This window comes from Thamnophis sirtalis, unplaced genomic scaffold, assembly GCF_051295495.1.
Source record: "Thamnophis sirtalis isolate CommonGarterSnake01/CBP01778 unplaced genomic scaffold, rThaSir2_p1.2 scaffold_3, whole genome shotgun sequence".
Classification (NCBI taxonomy): Eukaryota; Metazoa; Chordata; class Lepidosauria; order Squamata; family Natricidae; genus Thamnophis; species Thamnophis sirtalis.
The window spans coordinates 81,843,353-81,863,791 of record NW_028261383.1 but is presented as its reverse complement, the minus strand read 5'-3'; the positions used below and the strand labels follow the sequence as shown (position 1 = coordinate 81,863,791).

Here is a 20,439-nt window from a genome sequence, read left to right as displayed (position 1 = left end):
TGCAATGCATGCTCTTAGCTACCTACCGACCGTGGAAGATGTCACCTTCTTACCCAAGAAGCCAGGCTGGAATGAAACAAAGAAGGCCTCTGACCTGCAGAAGTCCACAGAGCGTCTGATGTATATCCGCTGGGCCCATCTGACGTCCAACTTGTGCCAACCATGTTCCCTCGGGTGGTTGGGGCGCGGGCAGAAGTTAGGCAGGATTACTTCCTGCGTCCTGTGGAACCAGGTGTTGACCTTCAGGATGAAAGCAGGGTCCAGATGCAGTATGACCCTGTCTGAATGGACGACACATAGATCCTCCCGGACCGATAAAGCCACCAGTTCTGAGATGCGTCTCGCAGATGTTATTGCAACAAGAAAGGAAGTCTTTAAAGTGAGGTGATGAAGAGATGTCGTATGTAGAGGCTCAAAGGGCGGAGAGATAAGAGCCTGTAAGACCACCGATAGCTGCCAGGTGGGATAGCGGTGAACCACCGGAGGATGTAAGTTGGAGGCGCCCTTAAGGAAACAGCGAACCCTTGAGATCTTGCTGAGGGGCTGGGCCGGGTCACCGGACCAGACGTTGGATAGTGCCTCAGGAGATCCCCTCAAGTGCCAGACGTCCAGCTGGAGCCAATGGAGGTCTGGGTGTACTATAGCCCCCTGGCTGAGGGAGACTTGGTCCCGAGGAATCCGCCATGGGGATGACACCGACAGGCTGACGAGGTTGGCGTACCATGACCTGCGAGGCCAGTGGAAAGCTATGAGCAGGACCTCTGCCCTTTCCGTGATGATCTTGCAGATTACCTGTGGTAGAGGCGAAAGCGGTGGAAAGGCGTACAGAAGACCCTGAGGCCATCTGCATGGAAGGGCATCCGTCCCCTCCGCCCCTGGCGAGTGGAAGCGGGAGAAGAAGCGCTGGAGCTGCGTGTTCTCTTGGGTGGCGAACAGTTCGATCACTGGGGTGCCGAACCTGTGAGACAACTGGTCGAACAGGGCTGGATCCAGACGCCACTCTGCACTGTCTATGGTGGTTCTGCTCAACCAGTCCACCTGTGTGTTGTCCACTCCCGAGATGTAGTCGGAACGAATGGATGCAACGCCCACCTGCCCAGGGCCTCAGCCATAAGCTTCCTGGACCTGATGCCACCCTGGCAATTTATATGGGCCTTAGTAGCCACATTGTTTGTCATCAGGAGGATGTGTTGATGAAGAATGTCCCGGTGAAAATGTTGCAGGGCAAGTTTGGCCGCTCGCAGCTCTAAGAAGTTGATGTTGCAGGCTGCTTCGGCTGGAAACCACTTGCCTTGAGTTAAGCGATGTCCCATGTGCGCCCCCCAACCGGCAAGGCTGGCATCTGTCATGATGACTACTCTTGTGGGCTCCTTGAACAGGTTAGAGTAGAGCCGCCAATTGCCACCACTTGAGAGACCTCTTCACGGTCGGGTGAATCCGCACCTTCATGGATGAGTTGCTCCTGTTGGCTCTTTGATGGGGCAGGAGAAGCCACTGCAACTCTCTGGACTGAAGATGTGCCCAGGGAACAACCAAGATGCAGGAGATCATCTTCCCCAACAGTTGAGATAGGAGTAGCACGGAGACCTGCCTCAACCCCAGAACCTTGCGGGTCAGGGATACTAAACTGTCTATCCTGTCCTGGGAAAGGAACACCCTGCTAGCTGAAGTGTCTATCACTGCCCCCAGATGGATGAGTTTGGTAGTTGGGATGAGATGACTCTATTCCAGGTTGATGGGTGACGGATCCGCCTGGCGGTGGAGGGAGCCTCCTGCCTGGGCTAAGAGGAGCTGGGAGCAACGGGTGCTTGGTCACACCTCTGCATCCCCTGGGCAATGCCCTGGGAGATGGCATGGGCGACCACCGCCTGCATGTGGGCAGATAACTCAGATTCCTGAGCTATGGCAGAGTCCGAACCAAAGGGGTCCCTGGAAGGAGGAGGAACATGCCGGGTAAGGATGGAATCAGCGAGCCCCCCGGGGTTAGAGTCCTCAGGGGCAGGCCCTGACTCAGAAACACATGAAAAAGCAGGAGAGCCCGGTTCAGTCAGAGACCTATCCGGGGAGAGGTCCTGGGAGTCCACTTCCTCATCAATTACAGACAGGCGATCCTCCCTTGGGAGTGGTGGAATGACTGTCCGAACAGGATGGGTAGGCTGAGGGCACTCCCTCACAGCCTGGCATTGGGCCTTCTCAAATTGTTTGTCGAGAGCCCGCTGCCGCCTCTCTGCATCCCTAGCCGCCACCGCAGAAGGTGCCTTATAGGGATGGCTATCCTGACTGGCCAACCTGCCCTTCCTTACCCCCTTGCCCCTGCCTGAAGAAGTTCCCTTGCCAGAGGTTTGAGAGGGACCTGGTCTACCGTCAGGGGAGTCAGATGGGCCAGGATGCTCCATGGCCTGATGGCGCAGACGTCAGACAATAGGCCAATACAGGTGGAGGTCAGGAGACGAAGGAGACTCCGGTGGCTGGTGCTGGATCAGATGACACGCAGATATTGTGGAAGCAGGAACAGTTTGTGGAAAAAAATCCAGAGGAGTAAAACTGGGGCTCTGCAATGAGTCCAATGAATCCAGCCACTTGACAGGAGGTGAAAAAGTGGAAAAGCAGCTGAGGCTGCAAGACCAGGCAGATAGATCAGGGAGAATCAGTGGATAAAAGGCAAAAAATGCACATAAAAATCCTCCCTGTGCCGATGTATGACCACCAGATGGCCAAGACGCCAGTGCCGCTTGGGGAAACAATGGGGGTGGAAGTGACTCAGTTGGAGACCCGATCGAGGCCAGCTAACCACCCTACAGAAGCGTAGCTGAGCGGAAACACCAATGGGAGAAAAGGAGCAAATTCAGGTCCTCCCAATTGGCCACCGCTCTGATGCGAGGGAGGAGGAGGAGGTAAAGATGGCGGCCGTGTGATTTAAAGTGACCACGCACCCCTCCACGGCAGGCTACGCCCACCAAAAGGCAAGAAAAACGCAAAAAACACAACAATTCCAACTAAAAGGGGAACGCCGGCAGCCACCGGAAGCCTCGCTGCTCCTGCCACGCTTTAAAGCAAAAGCAGCAGCTCTCCGCGGCTGTCCAAAGGCGGCGCAGCAAGCGGAACACCCACCACCACTACGCCTACCTCCGAGTCTCTAGGAGAAATCAAAACGATGTGAAGCAAAAAGAGGAAGACAAATGAACTGCTAATTATAGGAAAAACAAATTAAGGAAAAAGAAAAGGAAATACTAGAAGGAGAGTCCAAGCCTAGATAAATTACGCTGAAGATCACAAATATAACTCCTGAACTGAGGAAAAATTCTGGTGCCAAGTAACACCAGGAGGCGTGGCCAAGGAAAAAGATTCCTCAGTCCAGGGCAACCAGACTGATTTAACCCGTTGCTTGGACTCTCCAAACGGTGCACAGGAAAACTGCTAACACTTTAGAAGTAGACTCAAGATTCAGAAAGAGCTTGACATACTTGCACAGTGGGCCCCAGCCAGCAAAGAAGAGGGAGTTGATTTTTTAATCTAAAGAACGCAAGGGCAGTAATGGGTGGAAGCTCATTAAAGAGAGATTCAACCGGGATCTAAGTAGAAATTTCCTGACAGTGAGAACAATAAATAAGTGGATTGGCTTGCCTCCAGACGTTGTGGGTGTTCCATCACAGGAAGTTTTCAAGAAAAGATTGGACAACCATTTGTCCAGAATGATATAAGTCTACTGATCTAGTACAGGGTTGCACTAGAAAACCTCCAAGGTTTCTTCTGATCCTATGATTCTATAATTCCACACCATGGCTATATTTACCAGACCATGCTAGTAACTTATGCATCTTAAATATGGAGAAATCTAGTTGAAGGAGCAGCATCTGTATATGTATATACAAGCCCCCAAGTAGAAAATAATCTCCATTTCATCTTTTTCAGAGATACTGTCTTAGACTCCCATTTCTATGATAAAATACCACTGAAAGTCCCCCATTCTAGCCTGGCATATAACTCTTCAAAGAAGCAGCCTACAAATCTTGGAGTATTTTTTCAATGTACTAGTATCCTTTTGCAAGTAGCTCTTTTCAATTTTGCATCATATTCCATATATTATCAGAAGAGAAAGTAGCAGGTATTTAAATTTTTATAAATACTGGGGAAAATATCCCTAAATGAGACAAATGACTCTAAGCTGGTTTTCTTTTGCAGCGGGCTTCCCACTGTGTTGATACAAGACCTCTCCCACAATCCTTATATCCCCCAGTGTTAAATACATGCATATTTTTAAATCAGCCATGCTATTTTTTAAAAATACTTATTAATGGTATTATTTCTTGCTATGTTGGCCTTAAAATGCTGTATCAGTGTCACTTCTCTTGGTACTGAAGCTTTTTTTAACAACAGCATCAGCAGAAGGAGAGCTAAAGGTAAGAAAGACTGACATCTTGTACCTGAGGTGTGGCTACAAGAAGGGTAAGAATAGCATCCTGCCTCAATCCTAGATGCATTCTGCAGCATTATGACACTATTTCTCTTCAACAAACTTGGAAACTGGCTAATTGTTGAAGGGAAGACAATTAACTGTTCATCTTTGATGATCTTCTCAGTTAACATCTTGGAAATACCTAGAGACCATTATGTAATTAACAGGTATCTAGAAAAGAGATTCAAGTCCCAATCTGAGTTAAAATGGTAACCTGCCAAGAAAGGACCTTCTGCACTTGAGTGTCAACCAAAGCAGGTATGCAGGAGGCTCTCGCAGCCTTCTGTTGCCTGAAGCCCCCTTTCTTCCTATTAGGATCAACACTTGATTATCTTGCTGACTCTGAGAATTTTCACTAGAGCTATCTTCTTCTCTCACCTCTCTCACCTGTAGTTGGCTATTCCAAATCATGGAATGGAAAAGGACCATTCAGTCTAAAATATTGCTCGCTACAGGAATCCAAGGTAAGCATCCCTAATAGCTAGCTTCCCATCCTCTGCCTAAACATATTCAAAAGAATTGAAGCTGCTACCTCACTAGGTAATTGGTTTCACTGTCAAAACTGTTCTTACTCTTAAGCACTTTTTCCTGAACTGCAACCAGAATCTGCCTTCCTGCAACTTCAATGTATTATTCTGTGTTCTACTCCATGAAGTGACAGAAAATAGATCTTGATTTTCTTCTACATGCAGTTCTTTCAGTTAACATCTATCATATCTCCCCCAACAACTTTTCTTCTAAAGGCTAAACTTTATACTACTACCCGGCATGTGTGTGTTAGAAATGGCTGAGAGGAATCCAACTGGAGTCATTCAAGCGACTCCATCTGAGCCACAGTTTGTCCGTATTATAAGTTATGTTATCCAATGACACATCTTCGCATACCGGCATCCCTCCAGTTTTGACAAGTTACAGCAGTGATGAGGAAGGCATTCTGCACACTTCCTGAAAAGATTTCAGGTAGGTTTCCCAAAGAAATGAAAGACCAGCTTAGCTAAAAACTGCAAGTGTGTGTGTGTATTTTCAACCATAGTAATTGCCTGGATACAAAAAGCCATGTAACCATATCTCGGACGAAATGGTCTTCTGTATCAGCCAAGCTGATGCAGCTTCTTTAAATTACAAACTCAAATAACAGCCAGGGAATTTACAGGAGGCAGCTACAGAACAATAGATGGACAAGTCATAGAGGTTTCATTTGTAATGAAAAACACTGAAAAGATGGTAGAGTTTACAGTACCAGAGACCTCCATAGGAAAACCAATTAAGAACTCCCCAAATTGAATCATTGACCCCAAAGTCAACACTCGGGAAGAAGGACAGTAGCCTTCTTGGAACAGACCAAAGAGAAGGACTGTTCAAAGTTTTGATTTTCTTTCACAGTGCCGTCACCCTGATTGCAGAGCAGCCAAATATAAACACTATTCAGAAGCAACCGGTCAAGTATGGGGGATTTTGAAATAGAGAATTTTCAAAATAACATCAGGCAAACGTGACTCACCAAGCTTCAGGTAGTTATACCAACTTTTAGAGAACTGCTTTAACAGGAAAATATCAAAAGGTCTTCACAAACTTTGCAGATGCAAGTCTGTTCTAATTCAAATCATTGACCCAGAGACCACGAGAAGCATTAAATCCCTGAAGATTCAATTATGATTTTGATTTGCCAGAGTGCAGTTTCAATATGGTAGATGCCATTTGTAGGAGTTAAGGGGGTTATGGAAAAAGTAGTAAAGTGCTACGGTAGTTTTAATGAAGGTGTAGAAAGTTTTATTTGGGAACCATTTTAGCCATACATCCAAGCATGGTAAAATATTGAGTGGAGGGAAGATGTTTGTTAGTTTATATACAAAGTAAAGGTAACATTTACTGCATTCTCCATTTTTATATTTTGCATTTATAAGTTGGAAAATAAATATAAGGCATTATATTTTGCCTTACTTCTACCATTTTCAAAACATTGAACCACAAAAAATATCTCATGGCTGGATAATTACATTCTCTTCTTCATATTTCTTCCCATTAGTATCACAGCGCACTGTTTTATAAATGCAAATAACTAACCAACCAATGGAAACAATTAAAGCAAAAGGAAAGTCTTTCTCCATATTGGAAGTAGAATCTCTGTCCATAATTCAGGTTCATTATAGTCCTAAATATATGCTGCACAAGCCACTACATGTATAGCTGTGAGTGCATGTTATGGCTAATATATACATAGAAATATATACATGTAAGTAAATAAAATAATTGAAATGATTGTATACTTAATATACAATAATATGGTACAAACAGGAAAACAACACAAGGCATATTGGGGAGCATATAACACAAAGACACTTCTTAAAAATATACAAGTCCTTGTTAGAATTTAGGGAGGGTGGTGACATTTGTTAGAGAAATATTAGTCCTCACTGCGGCATAAAAAGATTTAGGCAATTATTGACAAGAAATGATCAGAGACAAAGAAAACATTGCTTTTGAATTGTTCAAATTTATAGCATTTGATTTTTATAATTTTTAATTCAATACAGAAAGATTTTTGAAGGGCTAAATCAACTTGTTCATATTTGAGAGTAGTAATTTTAGAACTGTAATATTGCTTACCTATAATGTACTGCAGCTTGACATGACATGGTTAGTGGCATGACAAGGTTAATTAAAAAACTGTGCCATTATATTAATCATATCCATTAAAATGCAAATGGGTAATACCCTCTCCCTATCTTATGAAATATTTACAATATTGTCTTTGCTTGAAATCAGGTGTCTTATCTGTCCCTTATTAAAGGAGAGGCCAGACTCTGCATTAGTGATTCTAGTCAATTTGGTTTCCCTTACCTACTATAATCAATCCATCTGTGGAGAAAACTGAATTCAAATCAAAAGATCAAGGGAACGTTTGGAATTACATAGTTTGAATTCCAAATCCAACACTGCTGTTCCCTGGGTAGACAGGGAAGGGGAAGGAATGACAGACTAATCACCTGACAAATGGGAGGGTAGAAATACTGACACTCCAACTGGCATTCATTCATTTTCTATGACTACCCATCTCTTTGTTCTCATACCTGTTGCTTATACAGAAATGGGAAAAGCAATAATGATGGGAGGCGGGGAGAGCAATAGATCGCTCTCTGTTATTTCTAATAAATAATGGGAGGAGATAGCACCTTCAGCGTTTTGGTTTTGGGATATGACAGTTCCTACTAATTGGAAGTCTCTTGTCCTGCAGCTCTAGATGAAACACATCAAAGCTACCTTTGCAGTGTTTCTCTGAAACAGGAATCAAGCATAGCTAATGGCTAATCAACTCAGCTTCTCAATCCCATGTAAGCCACACAACATTGTTGGGACCCAGAGAGGCAATGTCCATTTAAACTTGGTACTCTCCCTATACATGGAAAGAGCCTAAAGCACCACTCCTGCTGCTAAATAAGATGTCTAAATGCAATGAATATATTTTTCTGAGTATTATACATAGAGGACTGTGCAGGTTGAATATTTAGGATACTTGTCATATCAGGCAGACATTCACTTACTAAAAATCAATGCCTAGTAAGAGCTGTTTGCAAAGTTAATGCTTTTAATCCAGCAGCATATGCAGCAACGTTAGCCACTGCTAGGGACAGGATTTCTCACTGGTAAATAACTTAGTAGACCTGGAAAGAAAAGCATGTTATGGATGAGAACAGGGGCTAGTCAAGATCAAAAAGCTTGGAGTTCAGTTCATAACATGAAAATGAACAGGTGCATTAACAAATAATGGAGGCTAAATTATACATTAAGGTGCTAGGTTTAGGAGCTACATACTGTTCTGAGGACTGGATAAACTATATAGAACTGTATGGAAGTTGTCCCCCAAAGGAGTTTCCTAACTAATGCCACAATTGCAAACAGATGCAGGGAGTCAGCCAGAACTGAAACACAATTGCAAACCAGAGAAAGCAGCAAACCTGGACCATCTTCAACTGCATCCTCTCCAGTGCCGTTACAATTCATAGCATGTAGCTCAATTTTTGAAGCTGGGAATCTGAGTTCGCACAGCGGACATGACAAGAGGTTATCAGCTTGAGGGCTGTGCCCAGGTGCATGCTCTCTTACATCTTCATCAGCCTGTGAAAGAGGAGAACAAATCAGCTCAGCTTGTGTTGCAAAGTTTGTTGTCCATGCTCAACCTTGATTGTCTGTCACTTCTGATCCTTCCTTGGCTTGATCTTCCCAGTCCCAGGACCTTTTTTTTTTGGCTACTCAACAGGTCAGAGAGCCTGGCACTGATGAGTGAGCCCTAGGCTGCTGATAATCAATGCTCCTTTCAAAGACAGTAAATGTGCTCCCAAATCACTAAGAGGCTCTGCTGAAGAGCCATATGTCCTATTTAAAGCAAGGATCTTCTGTGCCACCATGTTGCCATTCTCTTGGGAAAATATAAAACATCCTTAAATTGAGAAAATGAGACCATTGGCATTGGAAATTCAGATCTGCAGTGAATAAGTGGATCATTTCATTTTCTGATGGTGGGAATTCAAGTAACAAAGAGCCAAGCTCCAATTCTGAATTCTAAGTTAACATTTGCCCAATTAAGCACTCAGGCTGTGCCATACCTCAGATTCAGACTCTCAAAGGTGCTTCCAAGTGCAAGGAGTGTGAACACAGCACCTATATCCACTTTTCAAAACAGGTTCCCATCCCCCTGGGCCACAGCTCAGTACCAGGCTGTGGCCCATTTGGAACTGGGCTGCAGAAGCACCAGGAGCGTGCCTGCAGCTCCATGTGCCTGCCATTTGCACAAATTGAGATGCTCTTAGGCGCGTGTTGCCTACCACTCACGCGGAACCGTCCCCTTTCCCTCCCCTGCCATCGGCCCGTAAACCTGGAAAGGTTGGGGAACATAGTCTTAGAAGCAGCTATGTCTTTTCCCAGGATGACATGGCTGCCCTCTGAAATTGCCCTGCAGTCCCAGGAGGGGATGGTTGCTTTAGAGAATTCAAACTCAACTTCAAATTGCCACGTAGTCCTATTAAACATATTTTTAAAAGCTTCCTTACATTTCAGAGCCTCTTGCTCTTCTTTTATCCAATCAAACTTCTCTTTAAAATTATATTAGCTATTCTAAACAAAATTAATTTTTGATTCATATGTAGCTAAATATTTCTGAAGTAGAGAATGGTAAGAACTAAGAACAATAAGCAAAGGAAAATGAATCAGACAGGATCTGACCTGAGCAAGCTCTTCTCTTTTTCTTAACAAAGAACCATTATTCAGCACTTGTGAGCTTCTTCTGGGCATATACTAGCTACTGTTAAACCTGATAAGCTTAATATAAATGAGCTTCTTTCTTATACACAAATAGAAAAAAGTTTGCTTTAGTTTCCAGGTTCTGGGGGAGTATTGAATATGTAGTTCTTTGCATATCTCTCTCTCTATAGATAGATAGATAGATAGATAGATAGATAGATAGATAGATAGATAGATAGATAGATGATAGATAGATAGATAGATAGATAGATAGGGAGGGAGGGAGGGAGGGAGGGAGGGAGGGAGAGGGGAGAGAGAGAGACTATATATATATATATATATATATATATATATATATATATATAGATATAGATATAGATATAGATATAGATATAGATATAGATATAGATATAGATAGATAGATAGATAGATAGATAGATAGATAGATAGGGAGGGAGGGAGGGGGGGGAGAGAGAGAGACTATCTATCTATCTATCTATCTATCTATCTATCTATCTATCTATCTATCTATCTATCTATCTATCTATAGTCAAATTTATATGCCACTGATCTCATTGTAGGGGGTGACTCTGAGCGGCATTTATTTATTTACTCATTCTTGCCAGATATAAGAGCTGGTTCTCATTTTCATAATTATTATCAGATTCTAAACAATCTACAGATGCAAGATGACCCACTTTCTCAAAAAAGACCTCCTCCCTCTCATATTAAATGAGTGCAAGAAAGACAGTCTCAATTGGCCTATATCTATACTACCCTCCTCAAAGTAAGGTACTTGGCAAAATTCTTGACTTTTTACTTTAATCTTTTTTTCTTAAAAAATATGCTAATTTGGGATCCAAGCCTTGTTCCTTGGACTGATCATTTCTAGTTACAATTTATTTTAACCACATGTTGCTGAATAAGACACAATGACTATTTATACAACGCATAAAGCATGGTAAACAAATCACAGTGGTTAAATTCATAGTCCAAGCTAAACTAAACCAAACTATTATGGCTTAGAAAATATACTGTGGCTTAAGTTTCTAAAAGGCACTTAATCAGTAAATTGTTTGATGCAACTATTCTAGATGGAGATAGTCAGTATGGACTCCTTTCTTAGATTCCTTCTCCCAGTCCTCAAAATATTTTTAAATAGTTATAATTAATTAGTTTATATTAAAATTTAAAATATAAAGACAATTCTGTGGTTTAGTTCCCAGCTTCAGGAGATAAGAAATAGATTCTTCTTGTGAGCAAACTCAAATCCTGCTTAGTAAATTGAACAGGCCAGTCAGCATACTCAGAGACCTCCAACGTTAGCAACACAAAATAAATAGTGAATGACCTGGATAATTTTCCTATACTGAGATTTACAAAAGAGGCTTGTTAAAGCTTTGAAGAATTTTGTGAGAAGAGGCAAAGAAAAAAATGAAAGGAAATCAAGTTCTAGGACATTATTTGGACGGACTAAAGATCAAGATCATTAAAAGTAAAAGGAAGGAATATAAAGCCGGTTTATTGGATCAAGGTTAAAATAGGTATGTTATCTCTGATAACTCTTGATTGACTTTTGCTGATCAAGACCGAACAATGGGTCTTTAAGGATTTATGTAGATAAGAGATATGGGAAGAAGAGATCATTCACTGTATTTTCAGAGAAAATGAAAAATTACTAAAATTGTTTATATTTGTGTTAAAGGAGAGAGTCATTTGTATGTCTTCTTTTTCTTTACTATATTCTTATTTTTTTCTTTTTCTATTTTTCTTTTTTCATTTCTGCACTTTTTCTTTTTATTCTTTTCTTTTTTTTAGTTTGTATTGGTTTTTATCTTTCTAATTGTAACCTTTAATAAAATTACTATATAAAAAAGAGAATGTATTTTCTGACATTCCCTTGAGAGTTTGCTCTTTCTATCGTTTAATTGTTCAGAATAGCTATCGGTAATTATCTAGCTGCACCTAAAGGGATGTGAGTGGAGAAAACAGGCTGCCTACTAGAACCAGAGAAATTATATCCAGATTCCTTCTTCACTCCCAGGTGTTGTAACTGTCTCTCGCAATCAGAAAAAAATCCCTTCCAGAAAGGGGAAGCAGCAGCATGGACACATCCATATATTTTTCTTGGCAACAGTAAAGAGGAGTTTGCCACTTGCAGCCTGGGTGTTCCATAGAAGTCTCCATTCAAGTATAAACCAGGCCTGGTTGTAGTCAGCTTCTGAGCCCAGATAAGATCAGGCATATTCCAGAAGCATTAATTCAGTTTCTATGACGGTGACAAATCACTGTACATGACAATGGGAACATAAACTCCAGATGTCTCATAACAACCAGTCATTCTTACCTACCAAACTCTATACTTATCTCATTTGTTCCCACCCTTCTTCCAAAAATGTCTGGACTGATGTCCATTGACAAGAGTTACAAGCGGAGCTTTGGATTAAAAACCATCTTGGAGTTTGATTTGCACATGGGAACCATGTTGGTTTAACAAATCATATTTAATTCTATAGCAGGGAGAGAAAATGAAAACATGCACTTTAGAGTTCTTTCTTGGTTTTTGTGGACTGTTCTCTATATATCATTAAGCTGCCCATTTTGAGTCTCCCACAGAGTCTCAAGAGTCACCATTTTAAGCCTATGCCTTACAATACTCAAGTTTTCAACAGGCAAAATGATTCTACTACTATCTTATTCTCCTAATTTCCATCTACTTAAAGATCCCTACGCATCTCAAACAAAGATCTGCCTGAACCATTAAAAGGTCTGTTCAAATTTCAAACTAACTAGATGGAATATATTCTATAGGAACAAGGATAAGGTCATTTTTATTAGGATAAAACTAAGAAACTGTCTTATTCAGATACAGGGCAAGAGAAATGGAGAGAAACTCTCATCTATGTCCTTAGAATGGCTCAGTTCCAAGGAAACCATCAGGAAAAGCATTTTGATTGATTGCTTTGGCACGCTTCATGTTTTGTTTTATGAGTAGTCTCTTTTAAATAGGCCTGTTGCTTAGCAGTTTCATTACAAAATTTACATTGTAAAAAGGCCAATTCTAGATAAGGAATTTCACTGACTGATTGAACACTGCTTACATGTATGGGGATTTGTATGATTGGCCTTTAAAAAAAATCTCAGCTGTCTCAACCTGCTGGCATGTGATCAGAATTAAATTGTAGGCAAACCCTCACAAAATCCTTTTCTAAAGAAATCTAAGGCAGATAATTAAATCGAGGTGAGAGTTCTGTGGTTGTTAAGCTACATAGCAGCTATTAGTACACCACCACATCTTCTCAAGTATTTCACATCTTAACATTGCAACATCTCATTTTCCTTTGGTGTGTCATGAAGATACAGTATGCTAGGCACAGAATGAAATATGCCAAAGATGGGAGTTCTGATCAAATCAGTGCTACCCTAATAAGATGACACATAGACAGATGCGAAGAACTGTCTACTTCTGCCCCATTTCCACTTTACACAGCCTTGTGGAGCAAATGCCAGGTGTCCAAACAAACTGCTTACACTCCCACAGTAAATAACTCATTGTGAATGTAAATGCAGCATTGTGCGGCAACGCTTGTCAGTCCCTTCCCCCTGAATGGCTTTCGATAAGTCCTGGGAAAAAGGCAGAGAGATGCTTTAACGGCATGATTGGCAGCCCACCCAGCCAAGGGGAAAGCAACAGTATCCCCTGCAGTTTGCAGCTGAAACCTCCTCTGTGGGCCAGCAAATGAGGCAGCAGCAGTGTGGATACAGAATCAAGCTCGTTGATGTTGAATGGTTTGTCTCATTAATTGCTCAGCCACAGAACACAAGATATGATTATGCTCCATCTAACTCTGTTGAACCTGAGGATAAAGTCATGCCACAGCATTTGGGTCCCTATGCTCAGCAACACAAGGCAAAGTGTTAAAATGGACTATTTTCTTATTCCGAGCGACCGTCCTCCTGGATACCTGCTGCCTGTCTGCATAGTTTTTTTTAATTTATTCATTTGTTTTAAATGTCTATATATACACCTCTTATCATGGAAGGCACTTTATTGCATCGTGCTTGAAAAATGTGTTTTAAGTCCAGGAATATATAACACAGCATACAATAATGAAATACATAAAATAACATTGCAACAGCTATGAGTGGTTCAACTGCACCTTCATAACCTTTCAAATGTCAGGAGGAATTTAAAAAAAAAAAGACTTTCAGCCTGAGTCCAAGTTGTAGCAAAGCCTTATTTATACTTTCTTTCGAGGGAAATGTCATTCCAATGAATCAGTGCCATAACAGAAATTCCTCCCCCTCCTAACTCCAGCCCAGAACCCATTCATAAAATATAAAAGACCGTCTCTTAATTGAGACCAACCTAAAGCTCTTTTAGAAGATGAGCACTTGGTTATTCATTGGGACACTCTCTCATACAGGCCCAAATACTAGCAGACGAAGGGCACTTGGCCAGAAATGCCTGAGCTATGTATTAGCATGCCTAGGACAAGATTATGCTGCCTTTAGATACCATAGACATCTTCATATAGGCAGATGCCCTGTAGAGGCTGGGGGCTCGAAGAATGAGCTTTTCCCATCTGAGTCATCTTGTCAAGCATTCTTCAATCTGCTGCATTCATGTAACCTGTCAGAACAGCACTTGGAAGTCCTTTAGATCTCCACATCCCCCTTAAATTGCAACCTAACTAGGTGTCTTTATCAGAAACAGCAACTAAAGTCAGATGTCATTGTTATGACAGCTGCATGGTAACTGCAGCACAGGTACACTGAGAGAAGAGAGAGAAAACTCGACGTCGTTCATCTAGTGATAATGATACAAGCAAGAGAAGATTTTCTCTGGGTTAATTTAGAGAAACACCTAAGCTTGTTAAATGAAAGCACTAATACGAACATTGCAATCAATCCAAAATTCGACAGCACCATTCAAGCCAGCATTGACACCACACATTCTGCCCACTCCGTTTCCATAAGCAACAGTGAGAGTTTAATCTCACTGTGAAATCAATTTTGCTCTCATGCTTGTAACCCCTTTGTTCAGTTAGAAACATGAGCCGGGAGCAACTGGTTCCCCTTCCATGGGAGCATCCAGTGGTGTCCTCTGGCATATTTTAGCATAATACAGCTCACAAAAGCACCACAGCGATAAGTGTTGCACCCAAAATGACGAATGTGAGAAAGTCAACAGAAAACCCTTAGCTAACAAGAAGTGTCATAACCACGGAGGAGAAATTGATGATAAAAAGGAAGAAAACACCAGGAGGCCCAAGAAGAGAGCGCACATTTCTGGACAAGATTTTTTAGCAAGCTGCCTAGTTTGCAAAGCAGCTCATTTTGGAAAATGGGTAAGAAATGAGACTCTGCATTCCAGATGCTTTACTGGCTATTATTCCCTAGGGACTTTGCTTACCTGCAGAAAGACATTTTTGCTGGATGAATGGATTTCTCCACTCTCAGACTCAACAGCTTGTGATGGACTCTGCTGGGTTTCTGCAACAGAAATTTCCATGTTAGCAGCAGCAGCAGCCCACCCACTTCCTAGTCTCTGTAAGCCCCCTCCAACCCCCTCTCCCCCCCACCCTCAGCACACTCCACACTAGCTGATAAAACGTATCCCATTTGCTTTACAGTGTCTTCACAGTTTCTAAACATTTTTTAGACTTGTCACAAATGTTAGCAGACAATGTGCAACAACACAGCTGAAGTAGAAGTTTAAAGCCATAGTGCAGCTATGTGTAGATAAAACTAGTGCCGCTCTACGGCTAAATGAAAAACAGGAACAGTAGGGCATATAAACTGTACACTGTTGGTGCAAACTGGTGAACAGTATTTTGCCAGAATAAAGCCCCTCAGCACTACGTAGCTGGTAATTTTCTTTGTATCCTATCTATGTTTCCCTCAATAAAAACCTTATCCGATCATCTGTAGGAAACCTCAGAATTAAACCTAATCCTGTGTCAAATATACAATTGAATAAAAGCTTGCCTTAAGAAAATAATGTCAGAATTAGATTGGCTTGGGAAGAAAACAGTTTAACCTTGAACCATTTCACTGAATCAAGTTATTCATTCAGACCTGGGAGGAACAAGTATGTCATTCGCTCTCTGAAAGGCAGGATCAAGAGAACTTGTTCTGTTATACTTAACTAAGAAAAAAAAAGGTCACTATAAACACTTATCGAAATAGTACTTATTCAAAACAAAGCAGCTTAGCAAGACGTACTTATTTCATCCTCAGTTTGGTGCCAAGCAAACAATAGAAAAAGGAAAATAATGGGGCAAGAGGCATCTGCAGGCAATATACCATGGAAGCAAAGGGCTTATTTTTGGGGGGGGGGGAGCAATAATGCCCTGAAGTCCCAGATAATAATAAACAATATGGGCCTGCCTGAAAGGAAAGAACATAACCTTTCTGACTCAAAATTGCAAATGAACTCTCACAGAGGTCATACCAGGGCACACGGTGATTTCCTCCTCAGCATGATCCTCTGTGGCAATGTCTGGGTTCTTCGTATTGTCCAAAGGAGTCAAGGCACAAATGCTGCCAAAACACAAACACATAATAAATCAAAGTCACAAAGCATTCTGGCGAAAGGCAGATGGAATTCTGTAAGCTCTGCTTATTCAAAGAGGGTAGCAGGAGAGAATGCAATGGGCAGGGTGGGGAGGAAGAATCTTTTTTTAAAAAAGCAAACATTTTCCTCCCATGTTGTAGAAGCTATTTGCAAAAGGAAGGGTGTTTATTGAGATCTGCAAATGCTTCTTTGGTGCTTTCTAGTCCTGGTCACAGGAATATGCCAGATAGCAAAACAGCCATATGCTTAGTGAGTAACTCCTTAAAGCAGAGTAGGGATCCTTTTGACAATGAACGCTTAAATCCATATTTTACTGATCAGTTTTTTTCTGTATCATCACTACATTCAGAAGGCAGGAATCTGACACAATTCAAAGTTTCTGTATAGCAAAGTCTTGTCAACATGAAAAGGGCATTTCTTTCCCTATGCTACATTCAACTTTGCCTGATTGCTCTCATTTCCACTTTCCAGCAAAGTCAGGTTGTCTTCATATCATAAGAGAAAGAGGATAAGCTACTATGACATAACCGTCCTTTCACACTTCCCGTATGTTTGTTGTAGATCCCTTGCTGAAACGATCAAATATGCAAGTGTAAATGTAAAAAAACATAAATCCCAGTATTGACTAAAGAAAGAGTTACTAAATTCAGCCAAAAGCCTAAAGCAGAGAGAAACGGCCACAGCCAATTTATGATAAATAAGAAAACTAATGGAAAATCATGTGACTTCTCTCACTCTTTAAATAAAATAATAATGATAATCATTTAACATCACTATTAATAAAACTATTTTAAACCAGTTGTTATGGATCCAAGCTCCATGTAAACCATCAAGATTTACATCAAAAGGCCTTGTGCTAAACAGTTTGCTAGAACATTTATAAAATGGGCTAATCAATTTGAAGTCCTCATGCATTGCTTGCTACATCAAGTATTTCCTGGTACTCTGTTTCCCCAAAATTACGACATGTCCTGATAATAAGACCATGCCATATTTTTCCTGTGGGCAAAAATATACACCCTCCCCCAAAAATAAGCCCTCTGGACAACCCCCCCCCCAGCCAGGCAGAGCACCACTCACCAACCTAGCGATATCCTGAAGGCGCAAAGCTGCAGGAGCCGGGAGGAGGGGGCAAAGACGCTCACATTGCTTGATGCCTTTGGGATACCGCTAGGTTGGTGGGTGGCGCTGTGCCTGGATGGAGCGGGGGGTTGCGGAGCAGCTGCCCAGCAATGCCCACTTCCAGCCGGGCAGAGCAGCACTCACCCACCCAGTAATATCCCAAAGGTGGTAAGCCGGGTGGCGCTCTGCCCGGCTGGAAAGAGGTTGCGCGAGAACTTGTTCTGCCTCCAGCTCGTGTGCCTCCTTGCCTCACCATGCCCAACTCTCCCTGAAGAGCTGGGCTAGGGCACCACGGCCCAGCTGCCACTGCTGCCGCCCCCGCTGCCACCATGCTCCGAGCATAACTGGCTTCCAAACTCCGGAGCGGCCGCTCTGAGACTGCACTCTATGGTTGTGGGCTGGCTGTTGGAAGACTCTGGTACAGAGAGTCTTCTTGCAGCAAGCCCACAACCATAGAGCGTAGTCCCAGAGTGGTCGCTGCCGGAAGACTCGGCAGCGGATCTCCGAAGTTTGGAAGCCGGTTATGCCCGGAGCATGGCGGTGGCAGCGGCAGCAGGGCCGTGGCACCCTGCCCAGCCCTGCAGGAAGAGTTGAGCATGGTGAGGCAGTGAGGCAGGCGAGCTGGAGGCAGAACAAGTGTTTGAGCAACCTCTCTTTCCAGCCGGGTAGAGCACCACGTGGCTTAGTGCTTTTGGGATATTACTGGGTCAGTGAGTGGCGCTCTGCCCGGTTGGAAAGGCGCATTGCCGGGTGGCTGCTCATGAGCGTGGTCACCTCATGGTGGCTTTGTTGCGCTGCTGCAACAGCACAACACAGGCTTTTGCCCCTGAGGCTGTGCCTGGCTCTTTGGGCGCCTGCTCGCAAGAGAGCAGCCACCCGGCAACCCTAAACCAATAAGCCCCTCTCCTGATAATAAGGCCCAAGCAAAATTTGGGGGGTCAAAAGAAAATAAGACCCTGTCTTATTTTCGGGGAAACACGGTAACAAAACTTACAATCATTTATTTAACTCTCAATCTAATGTATTTTGGTAAAGCTAAATATATTTCTGGTTTTAAATCAGTGTGCTGTTTTATCATCTTTTCCAGCCATGTATGTTTTTTTGTCCAATATGTTTATATATTCAGATCAAAATGAATTTTTACCTAAGAGACAAATGAAAGACAATATGAAAATATTTTTAAATATACTGAAGTATTATGACACACACTCAGAGAAGCAAATGGCGTTGATTTTCCTAGATGCCAAAAAAGCATTTGACAATGTGAACTAGCAATTTATGGTAGCACAATTAGAAGAGCTGGGGACCACAACTGGGGAGAGATTTATTAGTATGATTAAGGTCATATTTTATAAGCAAACTGCAAATGTGATGTAAATGGAGATATGACTGAGAAGGTTAGCATCAAAAAAGGTACGTCCCTTGTCTCCCCTCCTATTTATATTGACACTGGAAGTACTAAAAAGAAATATTAGACAAGATACAGAGATAAAAAAGTATGGAAATAAAAAAGGAAAAGTATAAATTACAGGCATTTGCAGATAATTTTTATTCTGCAAGATCCACAAAAACATGATTAAATTAATTAAAAAAAAGAAGAATATGGCAAAGTGGCAGGATTGAAAATAAATAAAGAGAAAACGAAGATTTTAGTGAAAAATCTGGCAGATAAACAGAAAAAACATTAATGAAGAGAATAAATATATTGCTGAGATTATTATACTTATTTCAAACAATTCCAATAAAATTGGGGGGAAATGCTATGGGGAACTTAAAATAATATTAAAATATATCTGGCAAGAGAAAAAAAGCAAGAATTAGTTTTAAAATGCTGCAGGATTCAAGAAATAGAGTAGGCTTTGGATTACCAAATTGGGAATTGAATTATCAGGCCACAGTATTAACATGGATGAAAGAATGGATTGTATTGAGGCATACAAGACTACTGACTTTGGAGGGACATGATTTGCAATTGGGTTGGCGTTCTTTCTTGTGGTATGGGAAAAGTAAAATACATGGTTACTTTCAAAGACATTACATTAGAAACACACTACTGTTAGTATGGGAGAAAATCAGAGAGCAACACTACTTGAGGATACCAGTTTAGCTTTCAACAATGCAAGCACTGATTCACCCAAACATTATTAACATGGGAAACATTGTTAGATATAAAGATATTCTGAATGAAAAGTGGGAGCTCAAAATTAAACAAGAATTGAGTTATCAAGGGATCGATATGTCATGGTGCTCACAAATATAGATACATTCTAAATATGAGAAAGATGTTAAATTATATGGTTTCTATAAAGAATTAATAAAATTAAGTAAGATATTAATAGGGTCAGAAGAAAGATTGATAAAGAAAATGTATAGCTACATTTTCACCAAATTGGAAGATGAACAAGTGAAGGAGACAATGATAGCATGGGCAAAAAACTTTGGCTACACAATAGAATTAGGTAAATGGCAAAAATTGTGGGACAGGAACTATAAATTAACAATGTCAACTGCATATAAAGAAAATTTGTATGTTTTATAGATGGCATTTTGCGCCGGCAAGGTTGGCAAGGATGTTTAAAGATAAGTCAGCTAAATATTCGAAGTTCCACTAGATACCTGGGTCTCATTATCAGCAGATGAACTTTCTGATGAAATTAGATGTCACAGCATGGAATGGTCAGACTTGATCCCAGAAGTCTGATGAGGGCAGCCACTGACTGCATTATGAAGTTCCCAGGACCTCAGATTAGCAAACAAACTGTACTGCATCATCCCTGCTGTGGCTTGAAAAATGTGCAGGATACTAATCCTTTACTCAAACTCTGGGAAAACAGAACAAGCCTTAAGAGACTGATGGCTTTGCATTATGACCATTTGTAATTTAGATAAATGCCACCCCAGAATTAGGGTTGTTCCAATTAAATGCAAGCTAATGAATACTTCCCAAATAATGGCACAATGGACAAACAAAAGTTTTCCCTCCTTTGCTCTTCCCCTTTCAGTCCCTCCTGACAGTAATGATGACAACGAAACTGACCCATCC

General features: G+C 41.6%; 1 protein-coding gene across 4 annotated transcripts in view; it reads right to left on the bottom strand.

The window, feature by feature from the left end:
* Nucleotides 1-20,439, bottom strand: part of UIMC1 (ubiquitin interaction motif containing 1) — an 88,306-nt gene that overhangs the window by 14,243 nt on the left and 53,624 nt on the right. For 3 of the 4 annotated variants that reach the window (XM_087709348.1, XM_087709350.1, XM_087709351.1), the window contains 3 exons: nt 16,152-16,240; nt 15,111-15,190; nt 8,413-8,572 (listed from right to left, as the gene is read on the bottom strand). In XM_087709348.1, the coding sequence (XP_087565474.1) occupies nt 8,413-8,572; nt 15,111-15,190; nt 16,152-16,240 (329 nt within the window). Of the gene's footprint in view, nt 1-7,998; nt 8,119-8,412; nt 8,573-15,110; nt 15,191-16,151; nt 16,241-20,439 lie in introns of all 4 variants that reach the window. The other variant, XR_015695933.1, reaches the window with a different exon arrangement.